The sequence below is a fragment of the Crotalus tigris genome, unplaced genomic scaffold (assembly GCF_016545835.1).
Source record: "Crotalus tigris isolate CLP2741 ecotype Arizona unplaced genomic scaffold, ASM1654583v1 scf7180000017937.1871474, whole genome shotgun sequence".
Taxonomy (NCBI): Eukaryota; Metazoa; Chordata; class Lepidosauria; order Squamata; family Viperidae; genus Crotalus; species Crotalus tigris.
The window spans coordinates 1,447,991-1,468,953 of NW_024096729.1; the positions used below are offsets into that span (position 1 = coordinate 1,447,991).

A 20,963-nucleotide genomic window follows, 5' to 3' on the forward strand; every position below is an offset into this window, starting at 1 on the left:
CACAAACCCGACAAACAATTCCCCATCTATAATAGCATCCTTCTTCAAGATCAAGAATTTTGAATGTGATGCTATAATTTTTAAGAAATCAGAAGAAATAATTATAGTAACTAGGGTAGGGCAAAGGGCTTGGTCACATATTTTGAAGGAGAAATACCATGAATGCCTGTGAATATTGAGGCACTGTTCCCCATTAGGGTCCCCATTCTGAAAACTGAAAAGAATGCATAGATCCTGTTCTCATTACAACGTATCTTTTTAAGACGCTAGACTTTACTTTTTCCCTTTTAAGTATCTATGCAGAGATAGAATTGGCAAAGAGGCAAAGCTGAAGATCTCCAGATATTGGATTATATAGCTGCCATCAAGCCTAAACATTGACCACAGAGACTGAGACTGATTAATGTTGACGATAAAGGCCTACTGGAAAGCAAGAAGTTGCATATAATAAGAATTAAGTCTGTGAGAATAAAGCAAAATCTGATTCAAATGCCAACTCAAACTTTTGCACAATTGTATCTTGTTTACCAACTATGCCCATTCCTGGCCCAAGAGACCCTGCTCATGGTAATTCATGCATTGATTATTGCAGCACGGGAAAAATTATATACAATTCAGCAAGAATATCCAGGATAGTTTATTATGAAATCCTGCAAAATGCTTTCAAGGGAAAATAATGTTATTTAAAATATCTGAACCTGAATAAGTCCTTAAACAATTCAGTCTGAGCAAGTCCTCCCTCCCTCCTTCCTTCCCTCCCTCCCTTCCTTTTTTCCATGAAAGGAACAAAATTTTACCTGGTAGTGGACTCTGTGTGTTGTTGAAGATACAGACTGCAAATCCTATGACAAGAAAGTCCCAATGGAAACAATGATTAACTAAGGCTCATTTCATCCTTTTTCCTATGCAAAACTTTGCTGCTAAGTTGTTCATCAAACATTTTTTTCTGGCTATTACAACAGCAATAATAACAATACAAAATAATCACACATGAGGGAGGAGGAAGAGGAAGAGATAATCTACCAAATAAGCTTTAAGAAAGTCAAAATAAATCTGATATTAATACTATTCAAAGATTTTGCTGCCAAGTGATAACTTGCAAATAATTTAATCTAAAATGGCTTGATATTTTCCAGTTGTCCCAAAACCATTACCTAGGAACCAACAACAGTATTTGATTTTTGTATAAGGTGATTTAGAATGTTTCACTATCTGGTGATTATATCTTCTGCCTTTTCATCTTTTCCTAGGGCCCTAGGCAGAAGCAAATAATTGTCACTCAGGGATTAAGGAAATACACACTTTATACATGGCAGTTACTGTCTTTTCCCAGTAAGAGTAACTGAGAAAAGTTCTGAATTAAGTAGCTAGCCAATCTTGAGTAGGGAGAAAACTATGCCATCATGGTATTTACTGCCTTCATTGCTGATCCTTATCCTGCCTCGATTGCATCTGCTCCAGGTCACTGATGGATGGTGTTCTATTATGCATTTAAAAACATAATGGGTTGATTCCTTCAATTTGGGTGTCCGCTCTATCAGCACATCTTTACTCATGAGAAAGTTATTTGTCAATCACAGTACTACAGAAGGAATGGGGAGAATCTGACAGCCAGACATCTTGTGTTTCTGTTCCTTCACTCTATCCTGTCACTGCAGGGGATGAAGACAGTTCAAAACCCTGACTAGAAAGGGCTTCAGAAGAAGGTTGCCAATATATCCAAGCTATGTTGTGTGAAATGTGGGAACTGGGGAGAAACAGGGAAAGGGGATGAAAGAAAAAAACTTCTCTAGCAAGAGCTCTGAACAGTGGAAAACAAAAGATGAAACCATCCATCATCCATCCATACACTTAGTGCCAAGCTTTCTAGAATCACAAAATGAGAAATGAACTTAATGGGGCATGGAAAGTGAAGTCTTGACAAGTCACGTCTATCTAAAAAGAAATCATTTCAAATTTCCGTTTTTGAGTCCTAAATGTCACGCTGGGGTTTGAAATTTACTTCCAAACTCCTTCAAGTGCTTATAACTTAAAAAAAAGAAGACCAGACTTTCTTTCATTTTGAAGAGGCAATGCAAACTTCTTTTTTCCTAGAGGCCAACTCTTTGTTGGTTCAGTCTTAAAAATTGAACCACCAAAGATTGCTATAATCTTGGTAACTATTTGGACATTATTAAGGACTGTTTTTGGCAACCATACGCTCAAGGATTTTTAATGCCATGCCACTGTGTCCAGATTTTTAAGATCTGTTTAACAGAAAAGGCTGACCATCCTAGGGGAACATGATAGCACTGTTTCAATATTTGAGGGGCTCCTACAAAGATGAGGGGGTCAAATTAATTTCCAAAGGACCAAAAAAAGGATAAGAAGCAATGGTTGGAAACTAACCAAGAAGAGAAGTAACCTAGAACTAAGGAAAATTTTCCTAACAGTGAGAGCAATTAACCATTGGAATAGCTTGCCTTCAAAAGTTGTGGGTGCTCCATCACTGGAGGCTTTCAAAAAGAGACTGGACAATTATTTGTCTGACATGATACAAAGCCCCCTACTGAAGCAGGGTGTTGGACTAGAAGACCTTCAAGGTCCCTTCCAACTCTATTATTCTATGTTATATTTTCAATACTTTCCAGCAACAACCATTCCGCTAAACATTGCTTGTCCTATCAATTAGCACTATGTTTTCTCAATGCCTTTTATGCCTTTATCCTAATTGCCCCAAACATCTAACCAGAAAGAGTCCTGATATTTTATTTAAAGTGAGTACATATTTCTGTTCTCCACATTTTCACACCTCAAAAATGGAATCAGGGTATACAGAATATAGTAATTCTATTTTTCATTGTTCCAACTTCTGTTTTGAACTTGTGAAATGTCAGATTTCACTTGTTCAAAACAAGTGAAGATTAGATGAGATTAGGACTAAGGGCAGATAAACCAGGCTTGGGAAGCCAAGGTAGAGCTTGAAAATTGCAATATGGTAAAATGTGCTGCAGTTCCCCAATTGATATATGTTAGAGCCATGGTGGTGCAGTGATTAGAATGCAGTATTGCAAGCAAACTTTGCCTACTGCCAGGAGTTCAATTTGACTGGTTCAGAGTTAACTCAGCCTTCCATCCTTCTAAGGTTAGTAAAATGAGGATCCAGATTGTTGAGGACAATATGATGACATCAGAATGCTATAAAGCACTATGAAGCAGTGTATAAGTCTAAGTGCTATTGATATTGCACTTTCAACTTTTTGGCACTGTGCTGAAAGTGGACTGCAGCAAATGCAGAAGAAGAAACAATCAGCATGCCTGCAGTGATTAGTATGCTAGCAATTGTGGCAGATACAGTAATCTTAACTCATGAAATAGAGGTAGGTTAGGAGTTAGCAATCTTGAGTTGCTTGACCTTCAGATATAATGGTTTGGTGAACTTTCTTTGCTTTTGATCTGTCCTTTGGCACATTTTGGTCCAAATGAAATACATGGATATCCTTATACAAGACTAATATATTCTTGAGACAGCCATTTACTCACCTCTTCTAAGCGATCCACATAGATGCGACAAGTCTCCAAGTCACAATCTCCTCGGACAACTATAATTCCCAATGGAATAGCTATAGGCATAATGATTATAACAATAAGAATTAATAATGTTAAAATGTGTAGCCAAAAAAATTGGGCTTTACGTATACAGTATATAAGATCTGAAGGGAATATAGAAAAGTATCCTTCAAGCTGTATTTTATTCTTGAGGACTCATGGACAATTTATGTTGTTTTCTAGATCGCAATACAGAAGGAGATTGTTATCTTTCAACTTCCCAGTTTAGTCTAGAGCAGGGGTAGTCAACCTTTTTATACCTACCGCCCACTTTTGTATCTCTGTTAGTAGTAAAATTTTCTAACCGCCCACCGGTTCCACAGTAATGGTGATTTATAAAGTAGGGAAATAACTTTACTTTATAAAATTTATAAAGCAGAGTTATAGCAAGTTAAAGCATATAATAACGACGAGTTGTGTTTCTACCAAACAGTTCTACTTTGGTTTCATCTGACCATATGACATTCTCCCAATCCTCTTCTGGATCATCCAAATGCTCTCTAGCAAACTTCAGACAGGCCCGGACATGTACTCGCTTAAGCAGGGGGACACTTCTGGCACTGCAGGATCTGAGTCCCTGGCAGCGTAGTGTGTTACTGATGGTTGCCTTTGTTACGTTGGTCCCAGCTCTCTGCAGGTCATTCACTAGGTCCCCCTGTGTGGTTCTGGGATTTTTGCTCACCGTTCTTGTGATCATGTTGACCCCACGGGGTGAGATCTTGCGTGGAGCCTCAGATTGAGGGAGATTATCAGTGGTCTTGTATGTCTTCCATTTTCTAATTATTGCTCCCACAGTTGATTTCTTCACACCAAGCTGCTTGCCTATTGCAGATTCAGTCTTCCCAGCCTGGTGCAGGTCTACAATTTTGTTTCTGGTGTCCTTTGACAGCTCTTTGGTCTTCACCATAGTGGAGTTTGGAGTATGGCTGAGGTTGTGGACAGGTGTCTTTTATACTGATAACAAGTTCAAACAGGTGCCATTAATACAGATAATGAGTGGAGGACAGAGGAGCCTCTTAAAGAAGAAGTTACAGGTCTGTGAGAGCCAGAAATCTTGCTTGTTTGCAGGTGACCACATACTTATTTTCCACCATAATTTGCAAATAAATTCTTTCCAAATCAGACAATGTGATTGTCTGGATTTGTTTTCTCGTTTTGTCTCTCATAGTTGAGGTCTACCTATGATGACAATTACAGGCCTCTCTCATCTTTTTAAGTGGGAGAACTTGCACAATTGGTAGCTGACTAAATACTTTTTTGCCCCACTGTAGAAACAGGAAGTCTGATGAAATTACATTTAATTAATTAAATTATTAATGAGATCCCTGAGGCTGATGCTGCGAAACTAAATACTGGATATCTGGCTCAATTTTTGTAAGGAACAAACGAAGGTCTCCTCTTTCGGAAATATTCAGGCAGTTTCTTTCTTTGGTCATAATATGATTAACAGCACTAAAGCCTGATTCCACAAGATATGAGGTAGGGAAAGGTATCAATAAACTGAATATCATTTTCCACATATTTGGATATAAGGCAGGCATTTTTTTTACTTTGCCATAGGTTTTCATATCCACCACTTTCAAATTTATGTTTACTTTCTTCATCATATCTAATTTCTAACAGTTCTTCTTGGCAAGTTATATCAGCCTCTTCAATATTTGCGGTAAAAGGATTTTTCATCCAGTCATACACCTTCAATTTCAAAATATCTTCAAATCGTTTTTCCATGTCCAATTTAAGTCCTGGGCAAGCAGGAATGAAGAGAAAGCCTTTATGGCCTCTACCCTGGTATTGAGGGAATGCCCAGTGGAGTCTGGTTTGTCCCCGATCCGTGCCTGTCACAGCAGGATGAAGAGAGAGCCTGGTTTTTGTCAGAGATGCCTGAAATCTCTATGACTGAGGGCTCTGTGCGGCTCTCAAAATGGCGGCCGCACCAAAATTAGCGGCCGCTTGTATTTCGGCTGGGCTTTCCCAGCCATGAGGGGCTCTAAGAGGAAGCTTGTTGTTCGTTGTGCCTTTAATTCCCCCCACCCCCCCGAAGCCGAAAATGAGGCACTTGCAGTTTTATCTCATTGCGCAGCCTCTGCTGCGATCCGGATCGTCGAGAAAGTTGACGGGAGCCTCGCAATGATGGCGCACTTCAGCAAGGCTCTCTGGCCTCCGAGAGCTCCGTGGGGGGTCGCACAGCTGAGGCTAACACCCCACGCCTGCTGGAAAGCTCTGTGAGCCGATCGGAGGGCTCAATGGATCCAAAAATTTAAACAGCTCGATTGAACCCCTACCACCCACCAAAAAAGCTGGAACGCCCACTAGTGGGCGGTAGGGACCAGGTTGACTACCACTGGTCTAGAGCCCCATCATTCCCTGAATACTCATCAGCCCCAACCCAATTTAATTTCTGAACCCAGACAAGATCAGCCAGGTGCCACCACCTGCTGAGATGAAGAAACTATGTAATTACTGCTCATCTTAAAAATGTTATTAGAATATATGTAGCCTGTCAAGACTTAGTCAATTATACTTAATGGTATTTAATTTCAGCAGAGTGGAATTGCAGAGGCATAAGTAAAGATGCACCTCTCCTGTTAGATGCCAAACTAAAATTAACAATAAACCCTCAAAGTTCCCCATGAGAGAAAAATCACCTAGGCCCCCATGTGCTGTCTCAGAAGTGAAATAGTGTAACTACGGAAGGAGTCTTCCCCTCCCCCAATACAATCTTGCCATCCATCATTTGCAAAAGGAATTTGTGACTAATTTTCTCCTCAAAGTGGCCCTCTAGCATGGTTTTCTGACCAGGTCTTAAACAATGTCCTGGTGTTGTAGGCAAATCCCTTGACATGTCACAGAAACTACACATGAGTATAAACGGAATAATGATGAAGACATTTATTCATTTGCCAGAAAGCCTGAACGTAAATCTACAAAAGATAAAGAATGTGTCTTATCCATAAACTCTAATGAGTTTTGCTTATATTGTTTGTATTAAAAAGTATCAATTTTAGAGTATATTCTCATTGAGAAATCTAGGAGAACATTATGCTGAAACAGAGCAACCATTCCATTTCAACAAAATAATGTTGACAGGAGTAGAAAAATACCATACAAAAGGCCATCATCTTAAGGTTAGACCCATGCTTTTGGCCTTCCTATCATCAAGAGACTTTAGCTGGTTAATGCTTTAGAGCAGGGGTGTCAAACTGCTGGCCTGTGGGGCGGTTGCATCATGTGGAGGCCATGCCCACCCCAGTTCTGGCAATGCAAAAAAAGTCATGATACATAGTGACACGTCACGTGACGCAACGAGATTGACACCCGTGCTTTAGAGATAGTGTACATTGATGTTCCCAATTGGAGACTGATTCTGGAAACAATTAATTTAATGCTAACACTGCCCCCATTAGCTACACTCTGAGTTTGGCTGAACATACTTCCTGTCAGAGGAGAACTGCAGATGGCAAGAAAAAGAAATATAAGTTGGGAATTATTAGGTAATGGAAAGATTGATAGATAAGCCTCCACTATGAGCAATGCACGGGGACTTTTGGAACAGAATAAAATGATGAAACAATATAGTCATGGGCATCTGTAGAAGGGAATCCGGGATCCAATGACAAAGCATACTGCATGTCATGACATCATGACCCAAATACTGTAGTTTGGGACCCAGTGGTTGAGGGCAGGATTTGCATCACCATTTATTGCAAGTGTAGCATTAAAAATGAAAAGGCAGACAATATTTTTAGAGAATGGATTAGTTATTGTCAAACTATGTAGTGATTTGGAATTCTGGAAGTTATCATCTTAATATATCTGGAAGCCAATAGATTTACAAATTGTCCTTATGGATCATGTCTCCCTTGTAATGTCTATCTAGATTGTATGGCTGGGCAGACTATTGAACTACAGTTTCATCTCATCTGCACACGTGAATTTCTTACAATATTAATGGCCTAATGCTAATATTCTGCAGTTGTTGAAAAGTTTTCCCATTAATCTCACGGGATAATGGATAAAACATATCTGCCTGAAACTCCTCACCATCTCAACTGAGGAAACAAAGAATCAAAAACAAAACATAATTCTAGAGATAATACCACAATAATTAATTGTCACGTTGAATTAATGGTGTAAAATCAAAAGAAGAGGTTAGCTGAGCCTGCAACACAGTCAATGCTAACTTTTCAAAACGAAGTTTCTTTCCCAGTGACACACACTGAGTCATTAATCAATGCAGGATATGGCTCCTGGAGATAAGGGTTAAATGGAGTCTTGTTCATCCATCTGGCTCATTATTCATATTCAGTTACAAAGACAACTGTTTCTTATGTAACCATGCTGCAGAACATGGGGTTCCCTAGGAATTATGGGATGACAAACTTTTTAATTGGTTTGCTTATCTTAGAGCAAAAAGATGGTTATTCTGGGTAGGCAGCATTCTGTTCCCCAACATACTCATATCTTTATCCATTGCTTATTTCCACAGAACTGATTTCTGTAATCTTCAGGGAGAATATAGATTCCACCAAGAGCACTTGTTTCAGCTCCTGATGCTGATTGTCACTCAGCAAATGAAAGGTTTCATCACAGCTTTGCAGAACATTCTTTATAAAGATAATTGCTAGGATTTCTGGGAAGTGTAAATTTTGTTTAAATTATAATAACACCGTTCTGCAGCCTGTTGGGGGCTGGGGGGGGGAATGATAAGTATGTTAGGCAGATGTTTCCCTGGAGGAAAGTCATTTGCCTGTGGGCAAGATGGTAAAAGCTCTGGCACAGCAACAGAAGAGTTTATACATTTCTTTAACTTGGTGTCCTTCTTGAAGAATACTGCCTCCATTACAGTGAGCCAATTGGAAGATCATCCCTGTCACATTTTATTGTGATAGGTGTGAGCTACTTTCAAACTTCTCCCATGATCTATCATCCTTCCCCCCTTTCCAATGCAACCAAGTTTTTGTTTCTGTTTTTATTAACTATACTCGTCATCTCTCATCCTCAGCTATGGTTATTGAGCTCTGTGTTGTTTGAACCAAGTTTAACATAGGGGTTATGAATAAGATGATTACTTTCATCCAATCACAGAGAAATATAACCACAGGTTAGAGTTTGGCTGTGAAGCTCTTCTTACATGAAAAACATGTAAATTTGAAACTCATACAGTTTGCTCTCCTCAGTTCAAAACTGCTCAGCTAAGTTCATTGAGGATACTTGACTTTCGCACCAGAGAGATAAGATCAGTTTCCCAAAGGTGGAAGATTTCTTTTTAATATCCATCTTTCAAACTTTCCAGTCTAAATTAACAATAAACTATTGAAATCAGAACATGGACAATAGTTTAAGAATAAGCGATTTTATTAATGTCTTCAAAATATTGCAATGAACCCATTAAGATTTCTTTCTGCAGATATCTCTCCATGATGCACAATAAATACTCCAATACTAACTTAGATTATCCCAAAACAGTGTAAATAAATTTACACTCTCATTCTATTGTGGTCTCACCTAAATTTATTTTCTCCCTTGTATAACTGACAACTTATCGTGCACAGTTTCAGAGAAGATTAATATCAACCCCAAAAGGTAGGCAATCTATTTTTAAATCTTTCCAATGACATTCTGCCCTTTGAAGGAAAGAACTATGTATATCTGTTTCTTCCTTGTTTTCTCAATCATTTGTGTATAGGGATAGACATAACTACATGACAGTAACCACCATACACTGTAATCCCTGGTTAGCAATGTTCATTTAAGTGGTACTTGTTGCATTTATGTATATAAGTATTTATTGATTATTGAATTTATGTCCTGCTTTTTTGTTTATTCCAGTATTTATAATGGCTTATATTAACAGAAAATACAAAGAATAGGACTACATTTAATAACACTACTTTCATTCTGCCACAGCATAGTTAGTCATTCCCAGAACTTGAAACTTTATATTTGAGGAATTCATTTAATTCTTCATTTAAAATGAATCAGTTCACTTAGATGACCGAAGAATAGCAATGCTTGTACTGTAAAGATATTTTTATTAAAAAAAATAGAAGGCAAACCCTGCTGTAGAAAAAAACTATACAAATGTCCTGGAAGTCACCAGGATTCAAACTTGACTTAATGCCAGTTTCAAATCTTCTTGGTATTGGAAAAGTTAGAAAAGAAAAAAAATATAGCAGATTGTCTGTCATGCTGTTCAGAATCTCCTGTTCAGGCATAACGCCTGAAGACATCTATTGTCTTGTGAAATCATAAGATTGAAAACTTTAAATGAAAATTGTACTCTTGATAGCTAGAAAAATAACTTTGTAAAATAAGAATGACTGCTTTCAATTGTTCTGCAAATACATTTCTACAGGATGGGCTTTTAAAAAATGTTATTTCCCCAGTGTAGTTTTATTGTTGCAAAATAAATGATTGCTATTTATATACAACATTCATTTGTATGACCTCTCTTCATATGCAGAGGCTGATGAATTTCTGTTTAAAAAAGGAATAAATGGGAGCCCCATTTCATGTAATGGAAATCTCCCAGGCTCTGCAAACCATAGTGAGTATAGAAGGTTCCAAAAGGTTTCCAATGAAATTTATGGCAAAATCCTTTTTATGTCTCTCAAAATAATGACCTGTTTTAAAAAGTGACATTGGTACAAATAGACAAAAATAACTCCCCAACATTTATCTCCTGCAAAACTTTGTTTGAAGTCAACTTTTACAATGACTTGGCTTCTATGAAGCATGAAAGAAAAACCAGCCCTCCTGGCAATTGGACACAGAAAATATTGCAGAATGAAATGTATCATACCCAGAGGTAACTCACAGAAAACACACACTATTTTTTAAAAAACTTACAAACTTCCCGGAGTTTTTCCTTGTCATAATGCAGTCCCTCGTAATCTTGCAAGCTAATCCTATTCACTCTGATTCTCAGACGATCTGGGATGGCGTGGGGGCTACAAGGAAATACAGTAGTTCCATCAGTAATTAATTCCAGCTCCAGTCCAATACAGGCTCTGAAAGGAAAGAATCTGATTTTCCCAGAAGGAATGAAGAAGAATGGGGCAGGAGGAAAAACAAGCCTTAGCCAAATCAAATCCCACCGGCACCTCTCTGCCAATCTCAAAATACAGGCTGTTGTGAAACAATGACTGCCTTTTGATTTGAGAAATGGTATAAGATTTCAGGAGGAACTCAGAAGTAAGGCTCTGTTGCTTCCATTATAAATTGATCTTTGCTGCCCATATGTTAAGATATTCACAGAGGGCCTTTTGTGGGTAGCCCCCAGGCCCAAGCATTTAGGAGAGGAAGGGCATCCTTTACCTGCGCCTGGAGAACCAGGAGGATCCAGCCCAGGCTGCAACCTAGTATCATGAAGGGATAAAAAGATTCTGCTTGAGGATATTTTCAGAAAATCAATTCACTTTCATTATGAATTATGAACTGACTATCCACTTCTTCTGGAATTTCCTGTCCAATTTGTGTGGCATTTCTATTCAATGCAAAGTCCCTGTTACTGCAAAAGTTTCAGGTGTTCGGCCCCCATTTAAGACCTTCCATAAAACCAGCAGACTAGAAAAAGTGAAATCTAGAATAGTAAGTAGCTCAAGTCAATCTTTAAAACAAACTAGGAATGCTTCTGTAATTAGACTAATAGATTCTGAAAGAAAGATTTAGTTTCACCCTGGGTGACAAAGATCTACCTTTGCCATACAAAGGGAAGGTCAAAGTACCACATTATTTAGGGATGATGATAATAATCATAACCATTTTTAAAACTGGGTTTTTTGCACTTGTAAAATGTTGGCATTGGAGTGAAATACCTCTTGGACAATGCTTTTAATAAGATTAACCAAAAAGAAACAAAATAGTATTTTTGGCTTTCCAGGATGTCAAGGAAAAAAGTTTGAGGTTTGATTGAAAAGGGGCAAAGGAAAAGGAGAGAGAGCAAGAACTCAGATCACAAGAGGTACAAGGGGGAAGAGGTTAATGTCATAAAAATGGTAGTTATGACTAGGTGATCAAAGTTCTGCTCATTTTTGATGGTTACAAAAAGTAGCAGGAAATCAAACACTTGGGCATATCCACACTTTCATATCACTGATCAATCCTGCAGATATTCCTGTACTCATCATATTCAACATTATGATTCCCAGATTTTGAGATGGGGTGAGGGACAGACAGAATGTATCCCTATAAATGCTTTAATATAAATAAATTTATCTCAGATAAATGTAAGAAGTAAATATGTCCTATCATCCAGAATTTCTTTCTTTTTTTAAGAACCAAACTGAATCCAAACAAATAAGGAGTGATAATCATCATGTATCTTACCTTCTATATCAGGGCTTTTTAACCAGTGGTACGGGTACCACCTGTGGTACATTGGCACCTGGCAGGTGGTACGTAACCATCCTAGAAAACTGGTAGCGGGGGAGGGGAATGAGCTGAACCAGTGGCAGCACCACACAAGCCTGAGCGAGACGGCTGGAGCTGCAGGGCTGTCAGGGCTCAGTGGAAGCACCAGGATCAGCACCAGGCTCCAGCTGGAGCTTGGCGCTGATCCTGGTGCTTCTGCTGAGCCCAGAAGAAGCACTAGGATCAGCTGGAATGTTGCAGCATCTCCCGGGTCTTGTGATTTACATTCAAATGCTTGGCAACTGATTCATATTTATGACAGTCACAGTGTCCCAGGGTCATGTGAAGTGACCAAAACCTGCTGCAACCACCCAGCAGATGGGGGGGGAATAAAAACCAAACACCCCCCACCCCACCCCAGCTACCAATCCTCAACAGAAATGCTCACAACAATGAAAAACTCAGACAGGAGGAAGAGCACCGCAGGCAGGTGTCTTGCTCGGCTGTGCCTTGGGGGGCACTTTTTTCAGTGCCATTGTAACTTTGAACAGTCACTAAATGAACTGTTGTAAGTCGAGGACTATCTGTACTTTATCACTTTATTTTTTTTTTTTTTTTGGTCATAAGTTTTTGACACCTTGCTAGGCAACTGGTGGTACTTGGATGTTGCCATATCCTAAAAGTGGTACAATGGGTGAAAAGGTTGAAAAGCCTTGTTCTATATATCAATAGTTAGGAACCCAAAGCTTCTGCTTTTAAGAATGTAGAATGCATTTTATAAAGCAATCTAATATCTGCCTACTCAGAAATGTACTTTACATTCAATGGATTCTTTTTTGCCATGTAAGGAAGAATATGCTAAATCAATTTGACATAAATTTACCAAGCCTTAAATCTGACTAAACACAATGAAGTTTATTTCCAAGTAGCCATAAATGAATTTTCTGTCTTTATCACATTTTAAATTCATTTGGTTCTCTCTCTGCATCAGTTTCATATTATTGCTTTCAGATTAAATGACAATTTGTCATTTGTGTATATTTGCCTAGTCTTTGTATTTTATTGTTTACTTAACACAAAGATCATTTTTAGCAGCAGCTGTCCTTGCTATGTCTACTTTCAACTAAATTTATACCGAGTAGTACTTATAGCTCAATAAAGAGAGAATTTCTACCCTTGGATTTAGAATTTAAGAAAAGCACAATGCAAACTGAAGCAAAGGTGATGGGGCAGGGAGGAACATAAGAAAGATCAAGTAGGCACTTCTGATATTGAATCTGTCTTAATTTTTTTCCTGTGCCACAGAATAATAGACAATTCCTAATGGAGCTGGATCCCAGAAGGCTGATAGTGAACCATCAGGGAACAAGGGAACTTGACATGAATTAACATTTCACCCTGGCTTAAAAGTCATCCTTTTGCAACCAAGATGACATATATGTACAAACTTTTTCTATGAAAGCCTGCTAAGACACCAATTAGCAGATAATTGGGAGATGCCTGCTAATAACAGGTTTCTGTCACCCTTGGACTGATTTAAATACAAACACACACAAAGAAGAACTTGAGAATCAAATCCTTATTAAAGCAGCACCTTTAGGCAGTTTGAAAATGACAGGTAGGAATGAAATCAGCTAGAAAATGTGTGTGTATGTGTGTGTGTGTGTGTGTGTGTGTGTGTGTGTGTGTTTAAAAAATAGCTCATCACAAGTATTTTCTTTGGAAGAACACTCTTCAGTATATCCAAAATAATTACAGTTCTTCAAGCCTCCAAACAGATAATAAATTCACCACCACTAAAGAGCAGCAGCTGTGCACCCCAGGTACCCTCAAATGTCAAAATTCTTTCCACACAATGCAAGCTGTCATATATTGTCTGAGAAATGATGGCACCCAAAACTTCCATGTGCTTCAAGGGACAGCTGTCCATTTCAACTGGCACCCAGCCACTTCAGCTAGCCAAACATATTTACCTGCTGTTTTGGAAAAGAAATTCAAGACATGGTGTATGGGAAAAAGCAGAACTTGAACCACAAACAATAGGCTTTCTGTGAGTTAATTTTGCCAATTACTCAACACAGACAAGATTTACTTAAAATTCAGAAACCAGTGGTCTGAAAAATTAAGATGAATATGATGGATAGTATTGTTGTCCCTAAAGTTTGGAATAAAATAATTGTTTCTGAAACAGTAACTCTATGGACAGCCAAGAAAAAAAAAACAATGGATCATTGAACAAATCAACCCAGAGTTCTCACTTGAGGCCCAAATAATCAGATTCAAATTATCCTACTTTGGACACATTGTGTAAAGACTCAGCTTTCTGGAAAAGGCTTTAATGCTGGCAAAGATTGAGGGAAAGGAGTAGACAGGCAGTAGCAAGATGTATAGACTCATTTACAGTGGCACTGGGAGAGTTTTAGCTTTTCTTCTTATAACTTCATATAACATAAGATAAACTCTATAAATACTACCCTATTTTTTTAAAACAGAAGAAAAACATTACATCCAAAAGAAACATCACGTATCAGGGAAATGGGACACACACTATCATACTTAACATGGAGCAGACTGAAATAAAAGAGTTGTATGTGAAGAGTTAAGTAAAAGAGAAAAATGTTTCAGCATTGTACAGTGAGAAGTTAAACACTGTCTGGCCAGAAAAGCAAGAGGTGCAAAACAAAATTAAAAATAGTAATATCTCCCATTACAAGGATATCCATGGCAAGTGAGTGACAGCTCATGAATCGTGATATCATCCTGCAAATGATTCATACTGTGCCATGATGACACTAAGTGCATTGTGTAATTGGGGCTTCTACCAAGTGCTTTGGTTCTATATAAGAGACCTCTCAAAGAAGAATCATACCGCAACTACTGTGTTTTCCCGAAAGAAAGCCCTACCCCAAAAATAAACCCTAGCTTGATTTTTGGGGATGGGCCTAATATAAGCCCCATCTCAAAAATAAGTCCTAGTTTTGAAGCAAAGTACACATTTAAAAATCAAGCTAGGGTGGGGGTAGGATCTGCCCCATGCACTCCACACCCACTTACCTTGCAGCCAGAACTCTCCTCGCTAGCCCACTTTTTCTGAGGCGTCTTCTGCAGCCAGGCCTGCATTTCTCAGTCATAGGCCTTTCTGCAAGACCTCTGCAGTCAAGAACCAAGCTATGAATTGAATCCATAGCTCTGTGCTCGGCTGCATAGGCCTTCCGGAAAGGCCTGACTGCGAAATGTAGGCCGGAACGCAGGTGCAGAATGAAGCTGCTCCTTTGGCCCCAGAAGAAGTGAACCGGCTGGGCAGGGTTGTCGGTGCTGGAAGTAAGACATCTCTCGAAAGTAAGACCTGGTGCCTCTTTTGGAGGCAAAAAAAAAAAAAAAAAGACCCGGTCTTATTTTTGGGAAACATGGTATTGAAATATATTGGAATAAGATCATCAGAAATAAATTCTCATTTTAAGTTTGAGCACCTATCAAGCCAGTTTAATCAGAAATGCTCTTCCCAAGAAAAAATAGAATAATTTTACAAATCATCTAAATTTAGTTTTATTATTGGACTTTTAAGGGGAAAAAATGAATGAAGTAATTCTTGCAGTATTCAATCTTGTAGGTTGTGTTCTCCATCTTTATCTTTTCCAGATGTATTAGAGTTCAACACTCACCATCCTCAGCCAGAATGGCTGTTGGAAGGGTTCCAGGGTGTGAAAACTGCTCTAAAGTCTCTTGGAACTTGGTAATGAAAAAAAAAATTGGTCAATTCTATTTCATCCAAAGATTTCAACACTCTATTTACTCTTAGAAAGCCATTGATTACTTTAAAGCATGGGTTCCAAGGAGTGCAGTGGCTCATGAGGTTAGAATGCTGGGCTGACAATCGGCAGCTTTGCGTTTGCTACCACAGGGTAGGGTGAGATCTCGTCACATGCTCTAATTACCACCAATGCAGCAGTTTGAAAGCGGGAGACCACAAATGGGTACCACTTTGGTGGGTGAAAGGGGCCCCCAACAGGACATCTCCTGGGCAATGGTGATGCCACCAGCAAATCCTTTCACCGTGGAAGCACTTGTTGAAATCAGTGCTTCTGACACAGAAGTATTAGTATTAGGCATCGGTTCCCAAACTCTTCATCTCATTGACCTCTTCCAGAAATTCTAGTTTGTCCATTGACCCCTAAACATTTATATAAAAATATTTTAATTAATACTTCTTTAAATAATAGTACTACAAATAATAATGATCACCCCTTGGATAGTCCATTAATCCTTAGGTGTCAATATTGAACACTTTTGAGAGCCCTGCTTTAAAGGAATGCAAAGAATATTTATTTTATCAAGACAATAGCACCATTTTGACTATTTGCAAGATAGAATACCTTCATTTAAAAATATTATTTTGCTTTGAAACTTTTGCTATTTTAAAAAACTTTTCATTGTTTTTAAATATTATTACATTGCAGACTTTTGGTGCCAACTTTCAATCTAAAGCACCTTGATAAGGATTTGAAAGTATATATATATATTGCATGAAAAGAGAATTAACCTATGCGAACATCCAAATTGGGCAGACAGTCAAATAAATTCTCTCTGTGCCAATGAAAGGCTCCACTGGAAAAGCTAGAGCTGCCAGGCAAAAACTCTTTCCTGGCTTCCACAAAGCTAACTTTTAATAGGCAATTATGTGCTACTCCATAGAAAGGAAGCATGTTGCCCAGAGCATTCAAGACAAAAATTCTCCATGAAAAAAATTTCCAGTCTAACATTTACTGTTGGAATACTTGTTCCTCATAGAAGGAGGTTTAAGGCAGATGATCTCTTCAAGTGCTCTCTACCAGTCATTGAGACAGCAGAAAAATATGCCAGCATAAGATTGCTGCCCCAATTGCTAAGCCATACTTTGCCACAGTGGCAAGGCTGAAGACTGCTGCTGCCCTTAAGAAAACGATTAATGGGTGCCTCCATCTTTGTCCTCTCTCACCTTTACTATCCAAGAAACTAGGGAGGTCCCTTCTAAGATGTTTTCCATGTCCCTCATTCCTTCTGTGGGTTGTCTGACCACTTTTTAGTCTGCAGCTCTTCCAGCTGTCTCCCTGCTGACGTGGCACAGATGCAGTGGAGGGGTATGGGGTAAAGCCGGGGGGAGCAAGTAACCCCATTTTCAACTAATGCTGAAGTGACAGTATAGTGAAGCTACTTCTGTCCCTGTGGCCAACAGCATCCAGAAGTGACCCATGGGTCAAGCCAAATTAACCATGGAAAGAAGTTCTAGCACCTGGAAAGGATGAGATATTCATAACCAATAACACATTTTGTGTTATTGTTTTATTCTTTTTTGACCTCCTATACTTTTCTTCTTAGCATGGAATGTGGATGAATGCATTCAAGCAGTCAACTTCAGAAGCTAATCAGCAATGAGAGACTTGTATGCACCACAAAATTCTACATGATTTCCCTTAAAGTCTTCACAGCCTCATCTTTCTCCTTGCCCAATATATTTCTGAGTTGGAGAATTAGAATTAGAAGGGAAAGCTACATTCACCTGTGCAATTCACTCATTCAGGAAATATGATAGGTGGCAATTCAACCATTAGATCTCTAACCAAATAGAATTCATAACTTCAAAGGGAAATTTCTTCTACTGTCATTCCATCAGAAACTTTCTTCTAATAAATAGTCAAGGTATAGTCCTTTTTCATCAACTGAACCATTGATTCAAGTACTACAAAAAGTGATTAGCTACATATTCTAAGATTACATCCTGAACATAGCATTACCTATTGGAATACATAATTTAGACAAGGAGTAGAGGAAATACTGTACAGATTTGTCAGGTCTGAATCTTTCTGAGCTATCCTTGAAACAGAAGTGTCAGTCATAGCCAGCATGCAGTTCGTACATGCAGCTCCCAGTAAATGTCTTCACAAAATGCAGTGCAAAGTTTTAAGTGTTTTACAAAATTGCAGCTAACTGTATTCTTAATTCTGTTTTTATTTACTGTATCTTGTAAACCATTCTGAATGTTTTTTAAGTAGAAGAGTAGGCTAATCATATTTAAAGAAACAAAGGAAGCAGTTCTAGTTCTGGCAGCTTAATTATTCAAATGATGGGCCTGTTCTGTTCTGCATTTCTGCACAAGTGACAAGTTAAAAAGAAAAGGAAGGAATCTAATCTAATGGAATTCAAAGCAGGGATCTGATACCCAAACAATGCCTCTGCCACAGGTTCAGGCTGATGCAACTGAAAGAGGGTATTTAATTTTAAGCATCCACATTTTCTGACAATTATTTTTAAATCCTGTGAACCATAACATGTCTGTATAGAGAAAAACAGAGGAAGAATCTATTCGCAATTAGCTGTCAGGCGAGAACCTGCATTTAATATGATTCAATAGGAAATCTGCCTCTTTAAAAACAGAACCCAACATTAAACTTCAGGAAATTCAGAACTCTCCTGGGGCACGTTTGCTATGACAGATTAATGAACGATTTATCTTCTCAATAAACATGCAAAACTAATTAAATGTCCTTGCTTTTTAGAATAATAGGGAGAAGGAAAAACACTAGCTTACAAAAGAAAAATAATTAACCTCTGTAGTGTGATTTCATTGTCTGGAACTTAGAAGTGATATGCATTAAATATGATGCTTCAATTGAAAACACTTTACTCATTCAAAATAAGATGTCAACCCAGAAGAAAACAAGAGTCCTGGTTGGGAGCTAGTGCCTACTTCATCTGTTGCATTGTGCATCCGTCCACAGATATCCATGCAGATGTGTTTAAGGACAAAATGGAAACAATGGGATGACAATAAATGCAGATTTGTCCAGACTCTTCTGTGCAAACCTTCAATGTGTAGCATTCAGAGCAACAGGAAGTATCCATGACATACTGTAGTTCCATAGTTCTGAATAATTTTGTGACTTAGGCTGATCTTGAAAAGCTAAGCAATATTAATATTTAACATTTGGATTGGAGATCATTAAGAAAACTCACGGCTATAGACTAGGCTGGAAGAAGACAAATGTCAAATCACTTCTATATTGTGTCCATAAGCTATGAATAGTAGCGTTTTCGCAAAGAAGATTACCTTTTACCTAAGTTAGGAAAATATCTTGGACTTCGCTGAGCCCTAATGGATCAACCAATAAATGATAGCAATTTAAACTAATGCATCAAAACCAACAAAGATACTTTCAGGAATCATGTTCTTTTTATATATTCTAGTTGCAAAGTTTCATATTTGAACATTCCTTTTCAAGTTTTTTTTGTTTGTTTCTGAACATTATAGAAGAACATTGGCAAACTAGTTAGAATGTTCTTCTCCAACTAAGACAATTTCTTATCTACTAACATCAGACAAAGAGATTATCCTGCATTTCTATTTGATTTACCATCCAATTCAATGAAATTAAAAGTTTTTAAATTTGTTCCATGGGAAAAAATACTTTTGGAGAAGTTCACATTCTTCTCATTATTTGTTAGATTTATAACCTGCTCTGGCAAATACTCAAAGTGTTCAATAGTTTGAGTGGGGTGTTTTTCTACTTATTGTTATAGGATCACCCATCTTCCAATTTAAATTCCTTCATCAGAGGTCAGAAGTCTCCCTGCCTTTCCACACATCCATTAATTCCTAAGAATGAACATAATGTGGTTTTATTTATTGCCAAATAAGTAGATCATAACACAGAGGTGTCTAGGAAGTTGTATTTTCATGTATATTCCTACCAGAATGTTCAGATACTTTTAAAAAGCATTTTATTAACCACTGATATAGTCTGTCCCCAATTGATACCTTGGAAATATGCTGTTCATATTCACTAAGCTGCTTGCTTCATTATCTATCTTTCTACTAGTACTTTATTCTTCTTTTTGATAACAAGAGCATTTGAAGTTCCCTTAGAAAATAATTGTGTCATTTTTTTTAATCAGTCTCCCCCCTCAAATAAAATAGGCAAAAGTAAGCTGGGATTAATGAAAAATTCAATTGGACAAGGACCTAGAAGGGATGACATGAAAATTCTGGTAAATCTTTACTTTCCAGCAATTTTGTTTTTTATGTCAGCCATTTTAAAAATGTATAAATCTACCCATCATCCATTTGAGAAGAAAGTCCAGAAAATTTGCTTAAAATTCCAACTAATAAGAGGAATCTTATGTCAGTGTGGTTCCATGGGTGATTCTTGGGCTGATAGTACATATAATATGTTGAGGACCAAACAGCAAGTCCACAACCAAAATAGCTTCACTCACATAGAGGGACAAAGCCAGCAGAAATATACTACAAAATCAGCAGAAATATAAAATGTTTTTCCGGGAAGAAATTCTTTTAATGGAACCAACTGAGAGCCAGTTTGGTCTAGAGGTTAAGACACCAGGCTAGAAAGCAAGAGACAATGAGTTCCAGTCCTGCCTTAGCCATGAAAGCCAACTGGGTGACCTTGGGCCAATCATTCTCTCTCGGTCCAACTCACTTCACGGGATTGTTGTTGTGGGGAAAATAGGAGGGGGAAGGTGTGTTGGATGTGTTCATCACCTTGAGTTATTTGTAACAATAATAAAGGTGGGATATAATTAAATAAAAATAAAATCCCCAAAACTAATAACGATAACTGAGGTGTCCGGAGACTGTCTGATTGTTGAAGAGTGAATCAAAAGAAATGGAGAAAGTGAATGAAATGGGATATCCTAGAGAAATATCAGGGGGGGATTGGCCAGAACATGGCAAATAATCTTTCATAATTACAGTATTTTGTTTCACTTTTCAATTTAAGAAGTGTCTTTATTAAAGAACTGGAATCTGAAACAAAATAGATATAAGTGTATGTAATAGTTTGCCTTCCATTATTTTCTATTCCTATGGGCAAACCCTTTATTGTATCAAACCTTGCTGAAATATTTTACAATGTATTTGTAGGAATGGGTGAATATTTTGAGAATTTTGTATTTTCACAGATATTAATCATTGGGTTTCTGATGGGTAATTTTGGAGTTATAGCTTTTATTGTTTCAACAGTGCTAAAAAG

General features: G+C 37.9%; 1 protein-coding gene across 8 annotated transcripts in view; it reads right to left on the reverse strand.

Moving 5' to 3' along the window:
* Positions 1 to 20,963, reverse strand: part of DGKI (diacylglycerol kinase iota) — a 260,970-nt gene that overhangs the window by 70,592 nt on the left and 169,415 nt on the right. For all 8 annotated transcript variants that reach the window (XM_039344770.1, XM_039344773.1, XM_039344772.1 and 5 more), the window contains 3 exons: positions 10,438 to 10,538; positions 3,523 to 3,602; positions 798 to 842 (listed from right to left, as the gene is read on the reverse strand). In XM_039344770.1, the coding sequence (XP_039200704.1) occupies positions 798 to 842; positions 3,523 to 3,602; positions 10,438 to 10,538 (226 nt within the window). The remainder of the gene's footprint in view (positions 1 to 797; positions 843 to 3,522; positions 3,603 to 10,437; positions 10,539 to 20,963) is intronic.